Below are 27,621 nucleotides of genomic sequence, written 5' to 3'. Positions count from 1 at the left end.
AACTTGATTTCAAGTAATGAATTTTGTAACTTTTAGTAAAGAAACATTCATTATAATATCCCAATTCCTAAACAGCATGCCCTTTTGTCGCTGGGCCATAAAGTATGCTGTTTTTTTATCATTGCTCAATTGATATGTCTGTTTCAATACTATTTTTGTAAGCGCGATTTGTTCGGTTATCTAAGAATTCTGAGTAACAGGAAATTCAAAGCGAAATTCGTGATAACGAAATAGATAGAAAATATATGCTTTTAATAAACCAAAGACTTAGCACAGATCGGCTTTTGAAGATTCGTTTAAAAGAACGCAAAAACTAACGACAATGCCATATTTTTATTTTTTCAGATTATTTAATTATTTGAAGATTTTGACAATTTCCCGCTCAGCTATGGACCCTTCAATGACCGTTATCTGTGTAGGAATAAGTTGTTGAAGGTTGGAGCTCCTACTTCAGATAGAAATTGACAGAAGACACGAGGTTGCTGTTTGATGTTTATTTATTACAAGGCGAATAAATCAATAATGAATTATGTCGCGCGAGGGTTACGGCGATTAGGGGTTGAAGTACCCGCACTTAAACTACACGCTGGAACTAAGTGACTGCGTTGAGCAGAGTCTTCTGGCTGGCTGGACTGACTGACGTTGACTGAACTGGGCGTTGACTGCGCCCTGTGGTCTCTTTGTGTGCCACGTTCCTTTGTAACTCATTTCTTCATGGTAGGGACGATGTCAATGTACTGCAGAACGATGTTCTCGCCTTTATGTTCAATACTGTTAGAATTAAACATAAAGACATGTTATTTTTTCAAATAAATGAATTTAATTGAAATCGCCCCTTTTTCAGCTTTCAAAAACAACAGCTGGAGGTGCGATGCGGAAGTTGAGGACCTATCAGTGGCGAGCCGTGATTTATTTTATAGGTAATCTACAAAAAATGATCATCAAATTGTACCTACGAGTACAAATAAGTACATAATATGTAAGTAATATAATTATAAATGACTTTTCTTTCTGCGAAAACCAACTCTCAGAACAATTATTATTAACCACGCGATATGCGTAGCTTTATTCCACACTATTTTAATACAGCATTTGGACAGAAGTTTAATAACAAATACCACAATAACATTCGGCAGATTTTCCATTATGATTTTACTCTTAACACTGAGCACTGGCCGATTCCTTTCAAAATGAATATTGCCAAAAACGGCCACTGAAAATGCCACATGTCCTATGTGATGCATGATATGCCAACGGTATCCTACCAAAGATAAATAGTCATTCGGAAATAATGTTCGAAACATTAGTTTTCAAATAGAAAACCTTTAAATAATATTTGTAATCTGCAAGCTTGTTTTAATACTAAAATAACAAACTTGGGTTAAAGACGTAAAATATGGTGTATTTTTTGTATGGAGAAATAAGCAGAGGTAATCGGCTAGTTTTATCGTTCACTGAGAACGGGCTGGGCGCTGGGGGCACATCATAGTTTTTTTTTTTGGAGGAAGATATACACAGGGGTGGTAATTTATAATAAATTATAATTGAGGGTGTTCGAAGCAAATTTAGAAACCTCCGCCAAAAACGGAAAATCAGTTATCGATGCCAAAATAAAGTACACATATAAACCTACCTACCTAAACAATAGCGTAATTCAAACCCGTCTCTAAATCACCCAGACACCGCAATCTTAGCATTCTCCATTGAGTAGGTGAAGCATAATTAGAAATCTTACTATCCTTTTTTCAAAGTTTTTCGCAAATATCTGAGGAACTCTTTCAATGGAGATTTCCAAGTCTGCTTCTAATATTCTCAATTATTTTACTATAAAAAGTCAAATATAATGGAAGGCTGTGTATAATCGCTTATTTTGACGATTCGCTCCTGGGGCCTATGCGACATCGGATCAGTGATACTTCATAGAGAACTCACACCAGTGGTGGTATCTTAGACGGTCAAGGTAGTAAAAGACATTGGTAAAATAAACTAAGATTATCGGTCCTCTAATTAAATACTTATGTGATTCTTTTTGATATTTATATATTTATATATATGGCCAAAGGGCATTTTTAGGGACATATTTATGCGCAGAAAATTATTACAAAGGAAAGTAGAAAGACACAATGGTATATAGTGGAGTCGGCGGGAGTTTAAGCTGGAGAGGGGTGGTTTTAATTGAATTTGATTCAGTGACCGTTTGAAAAAAGACAACTTGTTATCAAAGAAATCAAGACTGGTATGTTTGTTGGCAGACCTGAGAATTCTGGACATAGGGCAATGAAAACCATAGATAGTTCTATTCTATAGTATTTGTAACTTATATGTAAAAGGCACTAAGTGCCGTTTATTTCAATAAAATAAAATAAAATAAAATAAAATAATTATCGGTACAAAAGAGTAAGGTTTGTCTGAGGTTTCTAGTTGGGATATTTCATTTTATCGAGCTCAGTAGTTTAGGCGCATCAAAGAGTGAAATGAGAATTTTAAATAGGACTAGAAGGTCGGATTTATTTCGACGGTCTTGAAGAGAAGATATATTTAAGGTAGTTTCTAACTCATTATACGTATATTGGTGTCTGGATAAGCACAAACTCCAGCCTATCTTTCTTAAAAATCGTGATGTTGAACTGATGCAATATTATTGATATGAACATCATAATACGGAGACCAGATAACAGTGAAATACTTAACTTTACATCTTCTATCTATCCGAGATAGCCGGACAATAGCAGCTGCAGAGCCACCCCTATCTACAGTTCGACTACTATACACACGACGAGGTGTCGTGTATAACTGGATAAACCTTGACATTCGTTTTCGGCGCCGAACGAATTCTTCTCGAACGAAAAAGATTATTGTCGATACCATCTGTACTAGGGCATAGAGATATCTCTAAGTTTTCAACTTCAGTTTCGAGTCCGTCAAAAAGCAATTGCGTTTATTAAAGAAAACTCCTAGTAAAAGAAACATATTAAAAGTGCAAGAGTGAATTATTACAGTGTAGTGAAAATGTGTATGTTAAAATTAATATTTTATTAACTTAGTGATTTTCCATGTCAAATCTACTTACGTATTAATTTGTGCTAAACGGTTTCAAAACACGCCTATGCTTAAAAATAATTAAAATCTCACCAAAGGCGTTGATCAAAAGGTAAATAAAATAAATGAAAATAATAATATTAAAATGGGTGGGGACCCAGTGAATACGGGGGTGAATAGTTCTCGCCCTCCGAACCCAGGTCTATAAAGAGCCTGGCGACTGTGTGGAAGGCGAGAGTTTACATTTTGCTCAATCTCACTCTCCAAGCCCAGATCCGTAAAGCGTCGGGTTATTAGGTAGGAGGCGAGCTCTTTAATATCCCCAGTGCCTCGACTATGAACGCTATCTTTATCTGTATATATCGAGACGGTATACTTAACTTCTGTACTATCTGTATCTTACTTCGATATGTTCTACCTACTTGTCATATCGACATCATATGATTAAAACAAGCCAATGGAATGACCGCAAACAATTAGTCCGCGTTCCTTACGTCATTGACATTTAAAATAGTTCTCATTTTCATTTTAAATAGACTTCTGTAGTAATAAGTTCTCACTTCAAAGCGATTTTAAACTCCAACAAATCCCAATTCAAGCAAATAATGCTTGCTTGAACATGAATTTTGCATGACTTTTGGAAATCACCTAGACGGTACGCTTAACGATCTTCTGTATGTATTTACCAATCGACTACAAAGCCGGCTCCTATAACGTCTCGATACATACACTCGGAAAGATAGTAAAACAGATGGAAAAAATATAATAACTAAATTATTTTTTTAGAGTGGTAACTTTCTGACGCATGTAATCTGTGTTTGACGCCTACATACTCTTATTTGTTAATAGGAGAGAATTTAGCAACATTATTTCCACATCTAGGCGTTCGTTTTATTAATGTGACAGTTATGTCGGAATTTAATTCGACTTCAAAACTTACTTATTTATCTCTCATATTTTTAATAGTCTTTTTTTAAAAAAAAGTGCCAACCTTAAAACGATTAAAATTTTAAATAAATCGTAATAGGAAAAAATACTCGGTGGAACAAAATTTTTGACACTTTTAATGCGTAGATAAACGTGTCGAGGGGTTCTAGACTCGTCGGTATAAAATGATGTACTTACATCAAAACTTGATGGTGGGGGTATCGATACTATACCTTTGGTTGGGAGACTTTTATCTTCAACTATGACGTCATACTGAAGCTATGTCATTTTAGAGAAATTGCGAGAATTGCAGTTCCTCGTTGCTGCTAGCAAGAAGCACGGCATCATCAGCATACAGAAGACAATTATTGACAGTTGAATAACCCATTTTCGCTCCCATTCTTAAGCCTTTCAGTTCTTTCATCCAGTTATCGATATACACGTTAACCAGTAGCTCAATCATAAATAACTATTGACGTGCTAATAAGCGACGTGATAACAATTTCTCACCATGGTTGTTTAACGTATTCGGGATCATAATGCAACATCCGTGAACACCTAATATAAAATGTCAAAATAATTACGTTTCGCGACGTATAATCCTGCTGCACAATCACATATTTGAATTTCACAGGTGTAAATATGGAAAATATTCCAAAACTGCTATTTTTATTTATTTATTTATTATTTATCACGCTATTCATTGCAGTTAGCCAGCGGTTGGCGAGCAAAATGTCAAGAAAAGCGGTCGCAATAGTAATTGTAATTTAATTTTTACTTTTTTGTATTAGATACTCCTTACTATTTTGCAAATGCAATATATTGTATTATTTTTTATAGTAAACGCTGATTTTTCGCCAGTGAACTGTATTTATTTACGAGGAAAACGAAAAACAAACAGACACACGCGTTGACTTCTGACTGCGATAACTTAAGCACGTTCATTATTGTTCATTGTGATCGCTCAAATGCTTAGCATGTTTTTACGCACGTCGATAGTTATTTGTGATTGAGCTACAGCCATGGTGACAGCCAGCCTTTGACTCTTGTTTGTATTATTATCAATATGTATTATTATTAATAAGTAATATTTCAATGGTTATGACCAGTCGACTATTGTCGAGTGAGAGACAAAATGGCACACCTTTCCAACACAAGGCCCCAGGACAATATTTTCACTAAGTTTGATGTAAAATCAAGTTTCTACTGACAAAACGTTTTTTTTTCAGCGAAGTATTCCCAAAAAGTTTACAAAAGTATTGCAACCATAAAGCAGAATGAATGAGACGAGTTTTTTACTCCTTAATAAGCACGATGCAGAGTATTCGGATATTGTTTCCAAAATGCAATTGTCTGTACGAAATCATAAAAAGTCTGTTGGAGGAGTCTTCAGCAGTTATAATGTAATTTCTGTGAGTACAAGTTTAGTGTAATATCAACCAAACAACCCAACTAAGAAAAATTATATATTTATTTGAAAACATTAGAAACATCCTAAACAAAGCTACTTTAATTCATGTATACTATGCTCCAGCACAATCAACTATTAGTTACGGAATAATAGGATGGGGAGGAACATATAAAACTACATTAGAGCCATTGATAAAAGCACAAAAAGCCTTACCAATACTCTACAGACATACTTTTTACAGAATTTCCAATACTAGACATAAGACAAATATACATAAAGACAATTTTAAGACATTTCCATCAAAATCCTGACAGATATAATGATGGACAACACATTTACGACACTAGGCAAAGACAAAAGACAACACTTCTGCTCCCAAAGAAAAAAACAAATTACGGACAAAGACATTATACTTTTCTGGCCCCTAAGCTATACAACTTTATAAATAAGGACATATTGGCGAACAAAATGAAAAACAATATTTTCAAAGCTAGAGTACATAAATGGATTGCTAAAAAGACTAGACAGGAAGCTGAGGAATATGTTTCATGTATAAGTTTGTAATTTTAGTTTCTTGAAAATACTAGATTAACATATTACAACAGAGATGAAGAACATTTAAGAGAAGGTTATATAGAAGTCTAGGCATCTACTGGGCTTATGACCTGTCAATGGCTGGTTTAAGTGGACACTTTACACACTGTGTAACATTCACCATTCTGCCTATATTTGAACATCTATATTCATTCAATTCTTTCATCTGTTGATGTTTGTGAAGTTAAAGAGCTGAAACCTTTATTTATGCGGGTGAGATTCATCTAATTGAATTATTTCACCTACATACTAGGCAACGCCTGAAAATGTTATTTTTTCAATTTCTATACTTCTTCATGGACCAGGTAATTTATCAACAATATTTTGTAAACAGCTCCCCAGGGAGTTGAATCCAGTCGTTGTCTACAAAAATTTGGACAAACTCAAAATATTGTTCTTGAAAATCCTTTTGCGTTTCATTGATGTAGGTATGTTTTAATTTTTTTATATTTTATTTCTTTTGAATTTTTACACAATTGATGTGAAATTTTGTACAATTATGTATAAATAAATAATACACTGACACTCCGGACGTGCCTGCGGGCTATATCCGGAACGTGGCTGTGGGCTATGGAGTGGCTATATCCATAAATAAATATAATATCATGTAAAAAAAATGTTTAAAGCATTTGGGGCTTGTCCAGAAAGGACGAATTCCATTCCAATTCCACCATTTTACCCATTAGGTCATAAGCCCTGTAAATACCTAAGCGTGAATAATTGTCGTAAACTCACTATAATAGGCTTGTTTTTGCGTTTTTATATCAATTTTCGGAAACAGAGTTTCATGTTTGCATTAAAAAACTGATAAAATCGATTAGATCGGTACATGATCAGTGATCAGTAATTTCCCATCACTAGTGGCATTAGTTTGTCAGCTGCCATTTTAATCAAGCTATATTTTAAGGACTTAAGTCTAAATGTTTGTAGACAAAACAAAAAATGTTTTTTACAAAAAAAAAAAATTACTATGTTTTCACAATATTTATTACTTTGGTTTTTACTATGTTCTTGCTTAATTTTTTTCTGTTTTTACTACATTTTTACTGTGTTTTAACTACATTTTTACAATGTTTGGATTTGATGGATTTCACCCCCTAGAGGGTCCATTAAGATGAACAAATTACAACAGAGATGGAGAATATTTTAGAGAAAGGAATATGGAAGCTTAAGCATTTACAGGGCTTATGACAAAATGGTGAATGTCACACAGTGTGTAAAGTGGCCACTCAAACCAGTTAACGACAGGTCATAAGCCCTGTAAATGCCTAGACTTCTATTCTCTGTTATCTTCTTATCTTATCTTCTGTTCTTCATTTCTGTTGTAATTTGTTAATCTAAGTATTATGTCGAGTCTGCCTATTGTAACCCGTGAAGTGGTGGTGAAAGACCGCCACGCTCGAGGGCAGTTATTATTGTCCTTAAAATATAGCTCGATTAGAATGACAGCTTTCAAACTAATGTTATTAGTGATGGGAAATTATAGATCACGGATCAAATCGATTTTATCAGTTATTTCATGCAATCATGAAACTCTGTTTTCGAAAATTGATTTAAAAACGCAAAAACAACCCTTTTACAGTGTGTTGTTTATAACACAATTATTCACCAAAAAATAAGACATTTATACTTTTTTTCATGAACAACATAAAATGAATTATTTTTTTATTCGATCAATTTACATTGATCGACTTGTCCCATCTGTAACGCCTTTGCAAAATAATGTAACCTTGTAAGAACGTCGTTAATAATTAGGATTATTTTGGTTTTTTATTATTTTCAAATCTGATTTTATATATTTATGTTGATTTATGTATCGAGCATTGTATTAAAAAAATAAAAAACACGCTAGATACAAATGATTTTTCGTGTGTTAATATACATAACTCCTTCAACGTTACTACAAAGTTATGTCGTCACTTTTTCTGACTAAGGTCATTCTAATCGAGCTATATTTTAAGGACTTGGGGCGTGCGGTGAGATTTTAGGGAAGCAATATATACATATTATGTTACATACCCAAAAAGTACATAAATGTATACAAGTCCAGTATCCCATGCATAATAACTCGTAGAAAATGTCCCACAAAATTTACATTTTATATAAATAATATGGAAATATATATATACAGGGTATTCGGCAGAACATTGAACATACGAAAATAGGGAGTAAGTGGGGTCATCTGCTACCTACTCAACCCCAAAGATTTGACCTAGGCGATTTTTTTTTTAAATTTTGGAATTTCGTAACTTTCGTACCTTAAGCTACTATATTTAAAAATTTTTATAGGCAGATATGATTATTTTATATTTTCATTAGAATCTTAATAGTTGGTAGGTTCTTTCAAAATTAATATTTGTTCCATGTCATTGCTAGAAACAAAGTTATGGACCCTCAAACATAAAATAATAGTTTTACAAAAATTTAAAGCTCAACTTCGCGTTACATTAAAAAAAAAACTAAAAATGATAGACTTATTTTTTCAAAACATCTCTGAAGTATGAGCTTTCTAACGGTATGTGGTTTGCATTGATATCTTTTTTGGAACCATAGTTATTTGTTGTTATTTACCTAGCCGGACCATTTCGACGAAATTCTACTTATTTGGAAAGTTAAATGTTTTGCAAAATGCAAATCAATGCAAAGGTGAAAATAATGAAACGGCTTATTACTGGGATTGGAATCACAAAGCTGGTAGATTTTTTTATCATTCTTGCGCAGTCATAAGGGCTATCTTTTCTCTCTTTCAAAGTGGTAATAATGATAATGTTTCACTCTAGCACACTCATATTGAATCTTTTCTCTCTTCCATTTTCGGAGAGCAGCCGGCGACTACGTCTCAAACGCATGAGTCAAAGGATCCCTTGTTATTTAGTCGAGACTTAACTGTCTCTACGATCTAACGTTCTCTTTGCGCTTACGCTTGTTTTCGTTAATTTCGCTTTGTGTTATTGTTATCCCTGTTAAGTTTGTTTGTTAGTGCAATGACTTCTTTTACCAATGAGGAATATGCGGACATTTTAACAGCATATGGAAGCGCTAACTGCAATGCGCGTGAAGCGCGTCGAATTTATCAGGAACGATATCCCAACCGATGAGTGCCCAGTCACCAAACATTTGCAAATACTTACCGGCGTTTGCGGGCAACCGGCAACCTACAGTTTCAAGAGCCGAGGATCAACGTCAGAGAACACAATGTTGCCCTTGAGCAAATCCTTGCCGAGTTTGAAGCGGACCCTACCAAAAGTGTTAGACAGGTAGCTGCAGCACTTGGCCTAGGAATATGGAAAGTGTGGTCTGTTCTCCGGCACGATGGATGGCATCCTTTCCACTACACACCAGTTCAAGGTATGTTTTTTTAGCTACACTACACAAGCAGGTAGTCAGTGCCGATCTTCTCGCGGGTAGTTGCTGCAGATAGTTTGTCCTAATATTTCTGTGAATAATGAGGCCATACGCTTTTATGGCTAAACTGCTGAATCTAGTTAAGAGTAGTATAATAAAAAAATATATAAGTAGTGAAACCAATTCTTGTTTTGTTTGTTCTAGGTCTTAAAGATAGTGATTTCGGGAGACGTGTCGATTTTTGCCGTCATTTGCTCCATACCGATGTGGACGATGCAAACTTTTTGAAGAAAATTCTTTGGACTGATGAATCTACATTTGACAAGGAGGGGATAGTTAGCTATCAACTTACACCACTGGGCACCACGGGAAGAAAACCCATGCGTAAAAAGACAAAGGGCTTTTCAAAGAAGATTCAGTGTCAATGTTTGGGCAGGAGTGATCATCAATATGTTAATAGGTCCATTTTATTTACCAGACAATCTCAATGAACTTAATTATTTAGAATTTCTAATAAATGATTTACCCGATTTAGTGAAAGAAGTGTTCCAGGAAGATGCTACTATAGTAGTTCAACATGACGGCTGCCCAGCTCATTGGAGCTCAGCTGTAAGGGAGTACCTTAATTCTGTTTTCCCTAACGCATGGATTGGTCGGGGTGGTCCAACTCCCTGGCCCCCGCGATCGCCAGACCTCACGCCTATCGACTTTTACGTCTGGGGAAGAGCCAAGGATTTGGTTTACACCACTGAAGTGTACAGTCGCGAAGAATTGATAAGACGTATCGATGCTGCGTTCGAGAAGATGAAACAGGAGATGCTACTGCGAACAACAACAGTCGAAATAAGAAACCGATGCAGAGCTTGCATAGCGAACGAGGGACGTCAATTTAAGTAAAACTGAACCCTTATACTGCTAAACAACGATATATCGTTGTTGTTAATCCCTATCATAAAGTTCCAACTAGACTAATGCTGACGTCATAATCCCCAAAAGGGTAAATGAATTCGGGAACTGCTTGTTGCACTTAACCGTCAGTGGTATAAAACATTTTCAAAACATACAAATTACTTATTCGACGGGTTATCATTTAGTTTCGTACCTATTTCAGCCCCACGGAAAATTTAACACAAAAAATGTTTTCTTACGCGCGGTTGAAATTTGAGCATTAAATTGTACAGCAAAGTTTCTTGAAATGAATAAAAAATGTTTAAATAAAAACGAACTATATTGAATGACGTCCAGTCCTTCCTCCGCTTCTTCATGGTTAATCAACCAATGATAAGAAGATTGTGGAAGATTTGTCAATGGACCAATTAACAGAACTAACCGAGAAGAAGCGGAAGAGAACTTGCGACGTCACACGTGGGTTAATGTCAGAAATACAAAAATTTATAAGATCGTAGCGCTGATAATACGATACATAAAAATTAAAAAAGCTTTGTCTAATAACAATTTTTTTTAAACCACTAAACATCCTCATTATAAATTTACTTATGATGTTTAAATTCGCAGTGCTTTTAAGAAAAGAGAAACGACTAAACACAGGAAACTTCTAGCTAGTCGGGACCTGAAACAGTGAACTTTTTTACATTGCAAAAACAGTCAAATGAAAAATAAATAAATGCTAATAGTTAGTTTTTTAATCACTTATATGATATTTGAAAAAAATAATTGCATTCGGTGTTTTTCCCGCGATTAAACCCGATCCAATAATTAAGAAAATATTGATGTACTTCCGTAATGAATAACTAATTAAATACTCTACTTTTAATATAATAACTCTTATCTAGTGAGGTCCCTTTATCACCGGAAAACCCCATAATTAAGAATATAAACAAATAATTAAAGAGCCATAAAACATAAAAATAATTTACCATGGAACCTAATGATTGTCAATTAAGACGTTTGAATATTAAAAAAATCATTTGTTCATTTATTATAATGGGTGCCCACAGCAATGGGAAATTCAAATGTTTTAGCTGTTCATTAGGTAGTAATTATTACTCTACTAACAAAACGTATTTATTACTATACAAACTCTATTCTACAAACAAAACGTAAATGAGGTATATCAGCTCGATATTGATCCAAAAATACTTTAGAAAAAGCTTCTTCGATTTCGTGCTCTTCGTAAGAGTCATATTATAAATTATTATCACTATCACTTAAAAAATGATCGTAATTTACTAATTCACTTTCGGAATAGGTTTAGCTGCTAAGCCTCCGAGTTTCTCGGTGAGGTACTATTATTTCTTTATCACTTTCACTATCCGTTATCATTTTGAATGATATATTTTGTATGCGTGAACTAGCTATTAGTGAAACGGAATATTTTTCTTAGAAGAGATATCAATTTGTGAGACAGTTTTACAAAAACATTATTTTTTTAAATTAAAATTATATTATAACATCTACCAAGAAATAATATCACTTCTTAGTACATTTACCGGTTACTTTTAAGTTTCAATCTAAATAGTTCCCTACAAACATTTGGACATACTCAAAATATTGTTGATTAAAATAACTTGCATAAAAAATTTAAAGTATTTTTAGGCATTACCTAGGTGAAATAATTTATCCAGGTGAAACTCACCGACATCAATAAAGGTTTCAGCTCTTTTAGTTTGCAAAAGTCAACAGATGGAAGAGTTGAGGTTATGTAAAAATAGTCATGAATGTGGATGTGTAAACATACCCCTAAAATAGTGAATATTTTGTAGTGTGTAAAGTGGTCATTTAAACCAGCCAATGACAGATCATATGTCCTGTAAATGCCTAGACTACCATATTTCCTTGGCAAAAATGTTTTCTCTCTCTGTTGCAACTAATTTCAAGATATATTTTACACAATTTTTGTTTAGCATGCATTGATGGAAGTGATAGGTTTGATAATATATAACAGAGCACTTTGCCCCGCAATCAGCAAAAAACCATCATTATTATTTCGTTTCAATAATAACTATTCAAACAATGCAACTTGAGATTGCTGTACGAGATCAGTTTTGTTTGTTTTTATTTTCAATTAAGAAAGGGTTTACAACCGCTGTACGAAAATTGTATATTTGCGGCACGAATTGTCTATCTTTCTCACTCCACTGGGCTTGAATTAGATATTTATGAAATGGAAGATTTTTCTTGGAATTGCTATTAATTTTTAAAGCAGTAGTGTGTTTGGAAAACAACGTATTCGATAAAATATTTTTAAAATGTATGAATAATAAGATTTCTGATTAGATTCTTGAAAAACTGCGTAGCAGCGTAAACGTTGAAAAAAAAAGAAGTTTTTTACTATGTAAAGCTAGGGTTTCCTAGGACAGCGGTGCCCGTATTTTAACGGCCGTAGTGAACGGTGATGCAGTGGACAGCCGTCGTAAAGGTGACTAGAGTGTGGTTTTCTAGGAAAACGTTGTTATTAACACCATTTAACACCGTTTTCCTAGGAAACCACTATCTAATCACCTTTACGACGGCTGTCCAATGCATCACCGTTCACTACGGCCGTTAAAATACGGGCACCGCTGTCCTAGGAAACCCTAGCTTAACTGATGATTTTAAATAAAAATTACCAGATTTGAATTGATCGTTAAATTATTTTCACCTTTGCATTGATAAATTTCGCAAAACATTTAACCTTCCACATTAGTCGAATTTCGTCGAAATGGTCCGGTCCAGTTAATTAATTATGGATAACTTATACAGCGCCATTTTCGTAATAAAATACCTCAAGGGCGCTTTACACGGTGATTCTATTGTTAAGTTAATTTCATTGAAGCTTTTAAATTTGTAATTCAATTAAAATAATTTATTTTGTTGTCACGTGCTACGGATTTATTCAAATGATTTAGAGAACAAGTGGGTTTTAAGTTTTTTCCGAAACATCACTTCACTTTCAAAGCCTCGCACCTCTGCTGGGAGAGCATTCCATGCCATAGAAAACAGATATACGAGGGTAAAGTCGATGGTAAATGAAATGAAATTATTAACATATAAACAAAGAATATTTTACAATACAATGATATTTGTTCATAAAATTATAAACTCTAATAAAAAAACAGAATTTTGGAAAAAAATTGATCGGAACCAGCGTGAACACGATCACAATACTAGAGAAAAGAACAAAATTAGACTTTCATTTAGGAAAAAGGCAAAGTCACAAAATTCCATTTTATTTAAAGCAATTAAAAAGTATTACGAAATGGAAAAAAATATTTATGAAGAAAAAAACATATCAAAATTTAAAATAATGGTCAAGACATATGTGATAAACAATTTATAAATTAAATATATTTGTAATGTTATTATAAGAACACACATAAAAATATGTATGATATGTGGGCCCTACTTTAAGATTTAAAAAAAAATAAAAAAAATAGGGCCTGCAACCGCAAATGCGCGTTCACCAAATTTAGTGCGCTGTTTGCGTAGAGGTATAATAACTTTTCCTCTCGCCGTAGACGTAGCTGATCTAAGCGTGAGACGCCTGTCAGCTAGTTCATCCGGAATGCATAGTTCCCTTAGATATTCCGGAGCCGAGTTGTGCAGTGACTTATACATAAGCCGACAGAGTTTGTATTCAACCCTCTGTGGAAAACGTAGCCAGTGTAGTTCCCGAAGTAGGGGAGTGATATGACTGAACTTAGAGATTCCGAAAATAAGTCTCGCTGCGGCATTCAATACAGATTGTAGGCGAGTCATTTCAGGTTAGGTAAATAATAACAAATAACTCTGGTTCCAAAGAAGATATCAAAGCAAACTACATATCGTTAGAAAGCTCATACTTTAGAGATGTTTTGGAAAAATCAAAAGTCTTCCATCATTCTTAGTTTTTTTTAAAAATCTAACGCGAAGTTGAGCCTTAAATTTTTTTAAAACTATTCTTTTATGTTTGGGAGTCCATAACTTTGTTTCTAGCAATAACATGGAAAAAGTATTTATTTCAAAAAGATCTACCAACCATTAAAATTCTAATAAAAATATAAAGATATCATATCTGCCCATAAAAAAACTATATATTGGAGCTAAAGGTGTGAAGGTTACGAAATTACAAAATTACAAAAAAAAAATCGTATAAAAAGAATCTTGAGGACTAGGTCAAATCTTTAGGGTTGAGTAGGTAGCAGATGACCCCACCTACTCCCTATTTTCATATGTTCAACGTTCTGCCGAACACCCTATAAATATTTGTAAACCTTGAGTACGAGAATGATTTTTTTTTGCAAAAAACCGCACGTAAATCTGTCGAGCCATTTTCGTGTTTTGGCGAGACTTCATTATTTTTTGTTTGTAAGAGAAAAAATATGAATAAATAAATAATGGGTCAAGTACTCAGATTCAGAAATTAATCAATAAACAATATTCAGATCCAGAAAATACATAACAAAAAACTATGGAAGCGGTACCAGAACAGAAAGCAGGAGATAAATGAAGACAACGGATCACATAATGAGAAAATACTTTTTCATGGATCTGCAGCATTGCCGGCTATACTGAAAAGTGGCTTCGTTGAGTAGGTAGCAAATGACCACACCTACTCCCTATTTTCGTATGTTCAGCGTTCTGCCGAACACCCTATAGATATTTGTAAACTTTGAGTACGAGAATGATTTTTTTTTGCAAAAAACCGCACGTAAATCTGTCGAGCCATTTTCGTGTTTTGGCGAGACTTCATTATTTTTTGTTTGTAAGAGAAAAAATATGAATAAATAAATAATGGGTCAAGTACTCAGATTCAGAAATTAATCAAAAAACAATATTCAGATTCAGAAAATACATAACAAAAAACTATGGAAGCGGTACCAGAACAGAAAGCAGGAGATAAATGAAGACAACGGATCACATAATGAGAAAATACTTTTTCATGGATCTGCAGCATTGCCGGCTATACTGAAAAGTGGCTTCGACGAGAGATATGCTTCTAACAGTAAGTTATTATAATGCTTTTTACACTTACACCTCTTACACCCGTGTGCCGCGATTATGAACGCTATCTTCAGCTGTACATATCGGAACAGTACATTTAATTTCTATACTATCTCTATCTACCTCTAAAATTTAGTCCGCGTTTCTTTCTTAACAAAAAGTGCTCAAAAAACGATTATAAACTTCAATAAATCCCAATTCAAGTTTTGACAATTTATTTTATTTCGACGGCTTACGCCTTTGACAAAGTATAAAATAATATTAATAAAAAAAATATAATGAAACAAAATACCAGAACACAGTATGGAAAATATAGATACATACATTAAAATCAGCAGAAAATAAGGAAATAATGAAGAAAAATTAAATAAGAAATTATAACATAGGTATGCGGCAAATTAACAATAAATAAAGGCAATATAGAAGTCTAGGCATCTACAGGGCTTATGACCTGTAAATGGCTGGTTTAAGTGGCCACTTTACACACTGTGTAATATTCACTATTCTGCCCATATTTGAACATCTAATTCCTTCGATTCTTTCGTCTGTGAAGTTAAAGAGCTGAAACCTTTATGTATGCGGGTGAGATTCATCTAATTGAATTATTTCACCTACATACTAGGCAACGCCTGAAAATGTTATTTTTTCAATTTTTATACTTCTTCATGGACCAGGTGGATTTATCTACAATGTTTTGAGTTTGTCCAAACTTTTGTAGACAAGAACTGGATTCAACTCCCTGGGGAGCTGTTTGTATGCTGACAAACTCAAAATATTGTTAATAAATAAATGGTTTGAATATAAAAAGTATTGAAGTAACAGAGGCGATGTATCATGTATCATACAAACATTACTGATTTGATTATTTCAAATAAATCTGAGAAGATTTAATTGATTTATTTTCTAGTATTTTCATAATTATGACACTTTTAAGAAACCCTTCACAAAGTATGAAATTTCACAAAAATGGGCCGGGCACAGGGGAAATTCTATGTGTATTCGGCCGGTGCTCAAAGTGTATAGAATCAAAAAATAATTTGCAAACTTGGAAATCAATCGCCGGTGGAAAATATACTACACAAATAAATATAACATTCGTCTTGCGTACTGCCAGGGTTTTCGGTAGTACACGAGTACTGAGAATTCTTTATAACTCGTTGGTGCGAAGTAGACTCGAGAGTGGCTCGATGATTTGGGGACGTTGAGTTGAGTTGAAGTACTCTCTTATGGGGGAGAGGGTTCAGAAGAAATTTCTTCGGTTCCTCTACATGAGGGAGTGCGGATATTATCCATGGCTTTACCCCACTGAGTTCCTCCAGGGTATGCTCGGTTACAGCAGTTTGAAGACTAGAAGGAATGTGTATTTAACAACGCACTTCTTTCGATTGTTGCGCGGTATTATTGACAACCCTGAAATTATGCGGAGCATTAGCTTTTATGTTCCTGATAATTACCTTAGACAGCGTCAACATAGACTGTTTCACATTCCAATATACAGGACCTGTTGGAAGGGCTATCTCTATGTTGAACAATATCACTTTGGACATTGATATTTTTCACGTCTCTGAGGGAGTTTTTCGTTACAAGATTCTCTTACTTTTTTAACATATTATTCTTTGGATATTATGTATACTAATGTGTTTTTTTTATATATACCTAATTTTACCTAATTATTTCTATGTGTATGAATTAAGATATTTTATTTTGTAATGTACATATATATGAATAAATAAATGATAAATGATTCACCATGTTTTACCCGGAGATTCTCATTTGGAGTTTCCGAAACAGTGAAATGTTGAACTTGCAAATTTTCTCAGATTCTAACCCCCGTAAGTATCCCCCGCCCTGCCTGCGGACATTATCGGTGACATCGCGACCCTTTTTTATTACTGTACACTAGAGTGGGCTTTTTAATTTTTTTAGAGATCAAAGTGAAAGGGGTCTAAAAAGTTGCATTTTAGATCACATTGAACGTAAAAATTATTTAAAAAAATATTCCATACTACTTTTGGCCCTCAACCGAGGTTTGAAGTTTATCACTGTCTGAACATTTTGTTTATTATCTGTATTGTTAAGATTATTTTTTTGTTAGCAAAGATATAACTTAATCACATTGCAAATTCGAGCACGTTTTAAAACTACCGAAATGCAAAAAGTTTACACTCCACGGAACTGATTCCGTTGAGCGCCTGGCTAATATTGACGAAAACAATGAATCATAAAAACAATGCTACCCATTTATTACAAAACAAAGAGCAACTCTCGCCCATAGATGCTTATTTAATAAGGTTTCATTCACATTTTAAATTTGACTGGACTGATTTTCTTACTTAATTACGAAATGAGAGTCGGTTTAGCGCAAAAAATCGACTTTTTCGAAATCTTCAAGCTCTGGTTGAAGGCCAAAAGTAGTATCGAATATTTTTTTAAAGATTTTTTGCATTCCGAGTAATCCAAAAGGCAACTTTTTAGTCCCCTTTCATTTCAAATTGGGAAAAAAAAATATCAGCCCACCCTACTGTACACCTATGACGTCATAAATTTCTTAATATTTTTCTTTATTTACTATTTCTTTTTCTCATGTATCTCTTTAATAATGTATAAACTTATATGTATGTATATGTATGCGTGTATGTTTTCATATGTAAATTTTTTAAATATTTTTCTATGTACCATATACCTATGTTGGTACATTTCCTGATTTTTACTTATTATTGTATCTTTTAGCTTTTCTTATATTATCTTTTATTTTAACCAAATTTACATACTCATGTTTCACTGCTGCACTTAAATGTAATTTCTAAAATATGTAAAAGCCCATTGGGCGTGTAAATCAATAAATAAATAAATAAATAAATAAATAATGAAGCTATGTGTTACTATGTGTACCTACCCAAAACTTGAAGGTGGGGGGTCGGTAGTGTATCTTCGCAATCGCTCCAGAGAATTCATCTTCAACTACACCGTCGCGGTGGTGTGACGCGGCGGTTCGGGAATGACATCCGAGTGTAATCTGAGCTTAATTTTCCAGAGGGCATGTTCGGAGCCGGGATATACTTCGCAGAGCACTCTTCCAAAAGTAACCAATACGTCTACGGCGTCGGAGGAGGAGATGGCTGTCGACGTCATAGAGACCGGAGTTGTTATTTGTGCGAAAGGTAAATACGGCATTATTCACGAGCTGAGCCCGGCAAAGCACTGCTATTGCTAGATTTGATTAGTGTAGATTTTTTTTTCAATTTTATTTTATTTAGAAAACATACAGTCCTACATAATAAGTATTAAAAACAACAATTTTTTAACATAAAAAGACCAATTAAGTTTTCATAAACACAACAAAAGATATAAATATTAAATGTTCACCATTCACCATCTTTGAAAAAGTTCAAAAGGTTTGTTCTATTGGAACGATACCCTACACTAAATATATCAGATACGTGGGAATAACTATTGCCGATTTCATGAAGTCTATTTAATACGGCATTACAAGTATACACTGTCCGTGAATTGTTGCTACAAAATGGTGGCACCTGCCTAGTCATTCTTCCAGGCACCCTGAAGTTGAAGAGAGATAATAGTTCAGGGCAATCCCATATTGAATTTACAATTTTGAATAAATTTCAAAGGCCTAGAATTTTTCTTCTATCGTTAAGTTTTAACAAATTTAATGTTTTTTATTTAATATTAACATTAATTGTGACAAAAAAATAAATAAATAAGAATTTCAAGAGAGAAAAGAATAATTGTGAACATTTGCGTTTTCCATGGAGGTAATAAATTAAAATAAATAAAAATACCGAATGTACACTCCGAGCCATCCACGCACACACATGAACGCACATATAAAACATACACTAACATATACATGCGTTTTCTACTATCATCTCCCAGGGGACAGCCAAATGTGAACCAAATATGTTTACAGTTATTTACTAGGAAAAGGACAATAGATCCTGTAAACTGCATACCATCTTGTTAACCTTAATAATAAGTTAAGGAATGCCATCTTTGTTTAGTTTTTTATATTTTACTTTTTGTGCTGTTACATGTTCACTAATTGCCATACTTACTAGTTTTTTGCGCAATGTATTATCATTGTGTTCTTTTATTTTTTTAATTGTTAACTTTTTAAAATCATTCTTATGTTGCTGAAATTCCATTCGTCGATGCGTTTTGTAGCTGCAAGACTTTTTGTGATGTTAGCTATCATATTATTTTTATCATATTATGTAAATGATACCAACTATCAAATATCTAAATTTAGTAAATGGGGTCTAGAATTTCAACCGTCCACGCGCTTAGTAGCTGCGAGACTTGTTGTTATCTAACTTCTAATTTTAGAAATTTGCTTTTTATTTCGTTTTTTTTAAGTATCAATTAAACTCTTAACTTCATTGTCAAATATTTTTTTAAAAATAAAAATGTAAATAGGGGCTAGATTTCTTATTGTCTATGCGCTCTGTAGCTGCAAGACGTGCTGTTATCTATCTCCTATATATATCACAATTGTTATATATCATAATTGGAATGTAAAATGTAAAATAATGTAAAAGCCTAAAAGGCGTTTAAATAAATAAATAAAAAAATATAAAAAATAAAATAAATACACACCTACATATTACGCAAATGATGTTAGTGTTGAAAAGGTTAGTGGCGGCATTTTGCTCTACCTGCAACTTCAACGCCCCGAACCGCATCTTCGTCACTACTTGCATTCAAAAGTTTAGTGGCGGCACTTTGCTCTACCTGCAACTTGAACGCCCCGAACCGCATCTTCGTCACTACTTGCATTCAAAAGTTATATCAGTTTAAACTATGTAATTTGACGCTGAACACCACCCTGATGATCGTGAATTTTTACGAAAACTTTTTTATCTTTCAGGCAGATGCTTCTCTGCAGGGTTCTGCTCGGTAGGACCAAATGTTTAAAGTTCCCAAAAAACGGGCTATCGCACGCTCCCCCCGGCTACCATTCTATCACTGGCGAACCAACGCCGCAAGGGTTGATGTATCCTGAATACGTCGTCTACAGGGGCGAACAGGTATAGCTAACGCCGCGCAACTTTAGGCCAACGAACAAATGTAGCGTCTAATGAGGAATTCCACTGTTTTCGAATTTATTTATTTTTCTATTAGCGTACTATTTAACTAAGCAAATATATATATATATATATATATATATATATTTGTGCGTTATTTACAAAGATATGATTTTTTAAAGTTACATTTATTAAATACCGCGCCAAATGACTGTAATCAGTGTGTCACTTTTCAGTAGTGACGTCATGAAACGGTTGGCGTTCTTACTTTCACTGACCTGACAAGAATCTACGGAATATTGCTTTGCTTACTTCATTTAGTTGATCGTAATTTGCTCATTTCTATGTTATGGTTGTTTTTACGAACGTTTCGATTTAGAAAAACCTAGAAAGTTGACATAATCTCTGGTTGAAATGTCAAATTATGCAAATTATACTCTTTTTTCTATGGTCAAAACGTTGAAAGGGCTTTAAAGCGGAAACCGGAAATACTACACGTAGATGTAGGGAGTGGCGTCATTATTTACGATTTTAAAATGAATACTATTTTTAACATTTTTTATTTATTTTTGCGTGCGTTTTTGAGATATTTCATCCTACTCCAAAATTTTTAAATATTCACGTGTACACGAAAACATTTTAAAAATTCAATTCCGGGTTGGGCTGGAATTCCTCATCGCTAAACTCCCTAAAATGATTTTAAATGTTTTTGAGTTATGGATGTTCTCTAAATCATTTGAATAAATCCGTAGCATGTGACAACAAAATAAATTATTTTAATTAAATTACAAATTTAAAAGCTTCAATTAAATTAACTTAACAATAGAATCACCATGTAAAGCGCCCTTGAGGTATTTTATTACGAAAATGGTGCTATATAAGTTATCCATAATGAATAAATAAATAAAACGAAAAACATGTTATTTGTAAATTTTCATATAAAACCTGCTGTTTTTCATCAGCATATTCTTAAAAGGCAGTTATGTGATGTTCAAAACTTATTTTTTTTATACATTTTTGAGATAATTAATTAAAAAATATTTTTAATTTGTTTTAAAGGGCTTAGCGAGTAACATTTGATTTTAGAGGCTTTTGAAATTAACATTGCTTGTTTTTGCTTGATTTCAAAAGAATGAAGTTTTGGACGCCATATTGGATTTTACTTCAAATGATCATCTACAAGCGTTGTGATTGGTTGATTACATTTTAGGGGGGTCTGCACCTTATATTCTGCCTGTTTTAGGGAGTTTTGTAATTAGGGTCAATTTTCGTGTAAAAATAAACCATGTTTGAGTATGTCCAAATGCTTGCAGACTGGCTGAATTTCCTCCTGGATCTAGGGAGTTGTTCATATTTAAATTTATTTCAACGGAGGGAAAACATTTTCGAGAAGGAAATATGGAAGTCTAGGCTTATGACCTGTCATTGGCTGGTTTGAGTGACCACTTTACACACACTGTGTAACATTCACCATTCTGCCGATGTTTGAACATCCACATTTCCTCAACTGTGTTGAATGTTTTCTATATTATAAACATGAACTTTATAGCAGGGTGACCATATTGATGAATTTAAATCTAAATTACTTCTTACAAGAGAACAGTATAATATTTTCAATGATCGCATGGACTTGAAATTTCGGCCTATGTAAAGAACGGAACATTTTTCATTGTTTAGCGAGATTAGCCGATAATTCTAAGCTTTATAATTCCGATTAACGAATAGGTATTGATATTGTTGTATATCATATTGATCCAACAATAAATGAAAAATGTTGCTGTGTCTCAGTGAAACATTTTGTTTTGTCATAAAAGTACAACACACACAAAATACCCGAAGGATCAAATTGCACTAGAAACAATATATAGGGACCCGACAAATGCTGTCTTGCCTGCTATTAGCTGGTTAAATGTATGCATTATGGATCATTTGTCAAAGTAAAAAACATTCCAAATGTTGTGTAGATTTGATTATTCGATATTTTTACAAAAGTGCTATTATTTATTTATTTATTTGACACTTTATATACATATACAATAAATATACATATAAGGGCGGGCATATTTATTTATTTATTCATATTTTTCGCTTACAAACTATAAATTAATAATAAAAATAATGTGACCTCACTGGGGTTTCCCGTGCCGAGGACACTTAACAATTTAGATTTTTTTTTTATTACATTTGAGAATAAACAAAGAAGACTCACTTAAAAAACAAACATAATTAAACAAATATTCAGACAGTTTTAAAAACAAGGTATTTATATACATCTATATTATTTATATTACAAAACACTACAAAACACACAATGAAAACAACAAAAACCTAGCAATAGCCATACAATTGTGGAGCAGTTGATTCAGCATTGGTATGGGCGAATGAGACAATCCATTTTACTTCTACCTAGCTCCACTATCCATTTTTTTATAGCCTTTTTAAACATTTTCTCATTACTAATTGCTTTAATAGATAGTGGAAGTAGGTTATAGATTTTAATTGAATAATACTCAAAATCCCTTTGTCTGAAAGTGGTATTAGTTTGTATTTGTTTAAGTTGTTTATGTGTTGAGGATCTAGTGATTATATTATTTGTATGTGATGTATTGTGGGGGTTATGTCTTTCATATTGCCTTAAGGCAATTTCTTTCTACCTACCCAAACCGTTCAGTTTGAGAAAATTATAGATACATGGACATATTGAATCTTACAATTTTATACAAAAAATAAAAGCAAATATTAACAATAATAAATATATGTAAAAAAAATGAACGCTTTATTATGAAGAAAGGAGAGGGGATGGTCAGGAAAGAAGAAGGAAAAAGGAACAATTTAAATATTTAGATAGTGACATTTCTTCGGCAAGAAAATTAGAGCGATGACTGGGTATAAAAAGGGTTCTCTTGTTACTGTTGTGAAAGAGGTTGGATGAGCTCTCTCAGATAAACAGGCGAAGTGGGATTATTTAAAATATTGTGAAGAAGTGATAGAATGTGAATGTTTCTTCTATGCCTGATACTGAGCCAGTGTAGTTGCGTGCGATACTCGGTTATGTGGTCAAATTTGCGAAATTAAAGATATAACAAATACAAAGCATCTGGATAACATACATCCGCGTAGTCAAGGAGTGGAAGAAGTAAGCTCTGGACTAATGTTTGCTTAACATAAATTGGCAAAAAATTCTGTAATCTTTTAAGTGCAAACTGCTATAAAGTTTACGACTAACTTCGTTAACCTGTTCGTGCCACCCTAAATGATTATGAATAATAATACCTAAGTTTTATTATCTCAGTTACTTTTCTATGGCCGGCTGATTTCTGCATAAATACTTTCAATTGGCTAAGACCGTACCATATATTATAATGAGTAAATAAATAAGGCTCCAGGGGCATATCAATCAACCCTCACGTATTGCTCACCAGCTTAATTATTACTATATAATATTATTATACTTTTCTACAGGCTTTTCCAGAGTATTTACTGACATACAAACTTGTTGACCCGAACGAATCAAACTGTACGTCGGCGGCGTCTCGTTTCAGTGAGGTACTGTATTAAAAACTTTTATTTTTTAATATTTATACATTTGATGACCACAGAATCGGGTTGTGGTCCCGTGGCTAGAGTTACGGACTCACGCATCAGAGGTCCGAGGTTCGAATCCCACTTTACCCCGACTCGATTCTTATTTTCTGATATTGAGTTGCTGATCGATGGAAGAATTGAAGGAATATAGATGTTCCGATACAGACAGAATGGGGAATGTTACACGTTAAGCAGTGTGTAAAGTAGCTGTTTTAATTTTTTTTTTAAATGTATTAGGAAAATGGTAAATGCCGATTACCTGGCAACATGTAGGCCAATCTTTACTCAGAATGTTTGCAGACCGGCTGGATTTCCTTCATAGGGAGTTATTTAGATCTAAATTTGTTGCAACAGAGAGGGAAAGCATTTTTGAGATGAGAATATGCAAGTCTAGGCATTAATAGGGCTTATTTATTTATTAATGTATTATGCATACGGCCTAGGCCAATTACAACAGTTACATGAAGAAACATAAATGCAAGAAACTGGACAAAAAGAACATAAAACTATGTAGCAAAGACAAACAAGGGCAAAACAATAATGCTATACATAATATTCATAAACACGATAAACATATAAGACATCGAGCTAAATGTTAATTATTAAAATAAAAAATAAAAATTGTAAATTCCATAATTTTATCCGATCTGTTAAAGACATTTTAAATTTATCGCCTGCTTGACTTTTAACTTTTAATTTGATTTTTAATTTTATCTTTCAATTTTAACTTTTTAATTTTAATTCTTAATTTTAACTTTTGATTTAAACTTTTGACTTAATTTTAATTTAAATTTTTCATTTTAATTTTAACTTTTACTTGTGATTTTAATTTTAGCTTTTGATTTCAACTCTTATTTATACTTACTTACTTCTACTACCTGCATCTAATAATTTATTGTTGGTTGTGATTTTTTACAAATAAATTTAAATGTTCATGGAAGCAGAGAGAGGGGGAGGAAAGTAGAGTAGCTTTACAATGTCTTCTCCTTTATATGTACTTTTTATGTTATTTTTTTTTTTTTACTTTTTTAGAATTCAATTATTTTTCCCCTCTCCTCCTGCATTCATTAGTGTGAAATCTGTAATTGGTCTTACTATTTTTATTTGTTCTTTTGTACCTTGTTTTATATAAAGACTGTATTAAATAAATAAACCATATCAATCCATTTTCATCCCACATTGTGTTAATGGCAAAGAGATCTACGAAAAGCGAAAAGATCTATCCCAAAGAATTCCAAGTCGTGTGAAGAATTGACTAATCTACACATTCTGGACATTGGGGCATAAAAACCAAAGTTGCTCTTAGAAGATTTTATAAACAGCAGATTTTGACTTCCGGTGACACGGTTGGGAACATGAAAAAAAATTGATCGCATCAGAGATGGGACATCACTTAAAGCATTAAGTATTTTGAAAATGCATATTAGGTCCATCTCAGTTCTACGTCTCTCCAATGAAGACAGATTAAGAGATTGCTCCATTTCAAAATAGGAATAATTATCTCTTTGTAATCTGAGCAACCATGCCACTTTTCTTAGAAAACGGTGTTGGACAGACTCGATATGGTCAATATGAGTCCTGTAGAATGGAGACCAAATAGGAGAAGCGTATTCTTATGACCTTATATTGACTGGTTTAAATGGCCGCTTTACACACTGTTACCATTCTGCCAATGTTCAAACATCGAAATTTCCTCAACGCTTCTATCTATTGACTTTTGTGAAGTAAAGGAGCTAAAACTTTCATCGTGTGGGTGAGATTCACCCTGCTGAACAAATTCGCCTTCTAGGCATTTGTGATGCTGAAGAGCTGAAACCTTTATTGATGCGGGTGAGATTCATTTTATTGGATTATTTCATCAACATGCTAGGAAACGCCTGAAAATATTTTTGAATTTTTATACTTGGACCAGGTGAATTTATTACAAACGTCAACAGATGGAAGAATCTAAGGAATATAGATGTTCAAATATAGGCAGAATGGTGAATTATACTCAGTGTGAAAAGTCGCCACTTAAACCAGCCAATAACAGGTCATAAGCCCTGTGTATGCTTAGACTTCTTTATTAACTCCTTTAAAGTGATCCTCATCTCTGTTGTAATATATTAATAAGAATGAGTTTTTACTCTAGGGTTGGGTTGTTTTTCCACCTGTGTCCTCAATTAATTTTTTTTAAATAATTTTTCGCAGTCGGAAAATTTTCAAGATTCCAGCAGAGAAGAAAATGCGGATAGCAGCGATGAGGAATCTGACGACGGTTCATATAATGCGAATTATTCTCATTCTAATAGTGACAATGATTCTTATGACGAAGGTGAAAGAATTCACAATGACACCGATGACGAAGATGAAAGAACTCACAATGATTCCGACGATGAAGATGAAATAGCTCACAATTATACCGATGACAATGATGAAGATGAAAGAACTCACAGTGATTCCGATGCCAATAACGAAGATGAAAGAACTTACAATAATTCCGACGATGAAGATGAAATAGCTCACAATTATACCAATGACAATGATGAAGATGAAAGAACTCACAGTGATTCCGATGCCAATAACGAAGATGAAAGAACTCACAATGATTCCGACGATGAAGATGAAATAGCTCACAATTATACCGATGACAATGATGAAGATGAAAGAACTCACAACGATACCGACGATGACAGATTTAATTATGATTCCGATGACGTCGATGATGACGAATTATTCATTAGATTTCCAACTTGTAGAATAAATTGATTTTAATTTTTTTACGTTATTTGTTTTTTTTTAAAGTTAACAAAATTAGGCTACTTTTTTTGGTGGTATGATTGCAAATCGAGGAACTTTCTCAATCTGTCTTTTGAATAGAAGGCTTGAATAATTGTGCTATCGAATGTAAAGTGCTATTTTTAGTGTCGCGGGAATAGTTTTTTTTTTAAAGAAATATTCAACTCAAAGTTTTATGGGCGCATGTAACACTGAATACATGTAACTCTAGATGCCAGGCCTACCAATACAAAAGCACGACACGCCACCAACGACCGAGAAACTAAATTTAAAATTTCTTAGACCAGCATTGATTCCGGCTGTCTTCAAAACAATGTGACTACAAATTTATTCCAAATTTCACGATTAGGTTCAATCAGTATTGTTTATTGTATTCATTTGTTGTATTTAATTTAATAAAAGTCAATTACATTGTAAATAAAACTTCACAGACAAATATTATGTCAATTGAAATTTTTATTTTGTGCACACAACCCTGTTACAAAACAATGGTATACCAATAATTCTATACAATTATCAATAACCACACCAAACCGACTCCACTACAGTTTGTAGGATTGGGTTGTTGTGGGTTGTGGGTTGTGGAGCTCCTATCCCAGTTGGAGATTGTCAGAAGACACGGGGTTGCTCTTTAAGGCGTATTTATTACATGGCGAATAAATTATGGATTGAATTATGTCGCGCAAGTGTTACGGCGATAATGTGTTGAGCTAACTGCACTTGAACTACGCGCTGGAACTGACTGTGTTAAGCTGACTTGTTGGGCTGACTGTTTGGTCTAACCAGGCGTTACCACGCCCTGTGTTCTCTTTGCAAGCCACGGTCCTTTGTTTTTCATGTCTCCCCGGTAGAAACGATGTTAAATTAATGATCATTGCTTTCGTGCCTTGAAGAGTATAATGTATTGTATTCTATGTAAAACGATGACTTGTATGTAAATGTGATAATGTGAAAAGTGTCCAACTCCAGAGCGATCAT

The 27,621-nt window shown here is 33.6% G+C and overlaps 1 protein-coding gene across 2 annotated transcripts; it reads left to right on the top strand.

Moving 5' to 3' along the window:
- Positions 1 to 2,908: 2,908 nt before the first annotated feature.
- Positions 2,909 to 27,090, top strand: LOC148272358 (poly [ADP-ribose] polymerase tankyrase-2-like). Of its 2 annotated transcripts, XM_088240143.1 has the most exons (7): positions 2,909 to 3,151; positions 5,196 to 5,378; positions 15,077 to 15,239; positions 18,273 to 18,399; positions 20,124 to 20,283; positions 23,743 to 23,826; positions 26,056 to 27,090. In XM_088240143.1, exons 2-7 carry the CDS (start codon positions 5,244 to 5,246, stop codon positions 26,611 to 26,613), a joined length of 1,227 nt encoding a protein of 408 aa, XP_088096269.1. In that variant the 5' UTR covers positions 2,909 to 3,151; positions 5,196 to 5,243; the 3' UTR covers positions 26,614 to 27,090. The 2 variants fall into 2 exon arrangements, with proteins under 2 accessions (XP_088096269.1, XP_088096270.1); XM_088240144.1 differs by lacking the exons at positions 5,196 to 5,378; positions 15,077 to 15,239.
- Positions 27,091 to 27,621: the final 531 nt, after the last annotated feature.

This window comes from Micrasema longulum, unplaced genomic scaffold (genome assembly GCF_059751315.1).
Source record: "Micrasema longulum isolate JH-2025_06_02 unplaced genomic scaffold, ASM5975131v1 h1tg002359l, whole genome shotgun sequence".
NCBI lineage: Eukaryota > Metazoa > Arthropoda > Insecta > Trichoptera > Brachycentridae > Micrasema > Micrasema longulum.
The sequence above is the reverse complement of the archived record's forward strand: the minus strand, read 5'-3'. Positions and strand labels throughout refer to the sequence as shown.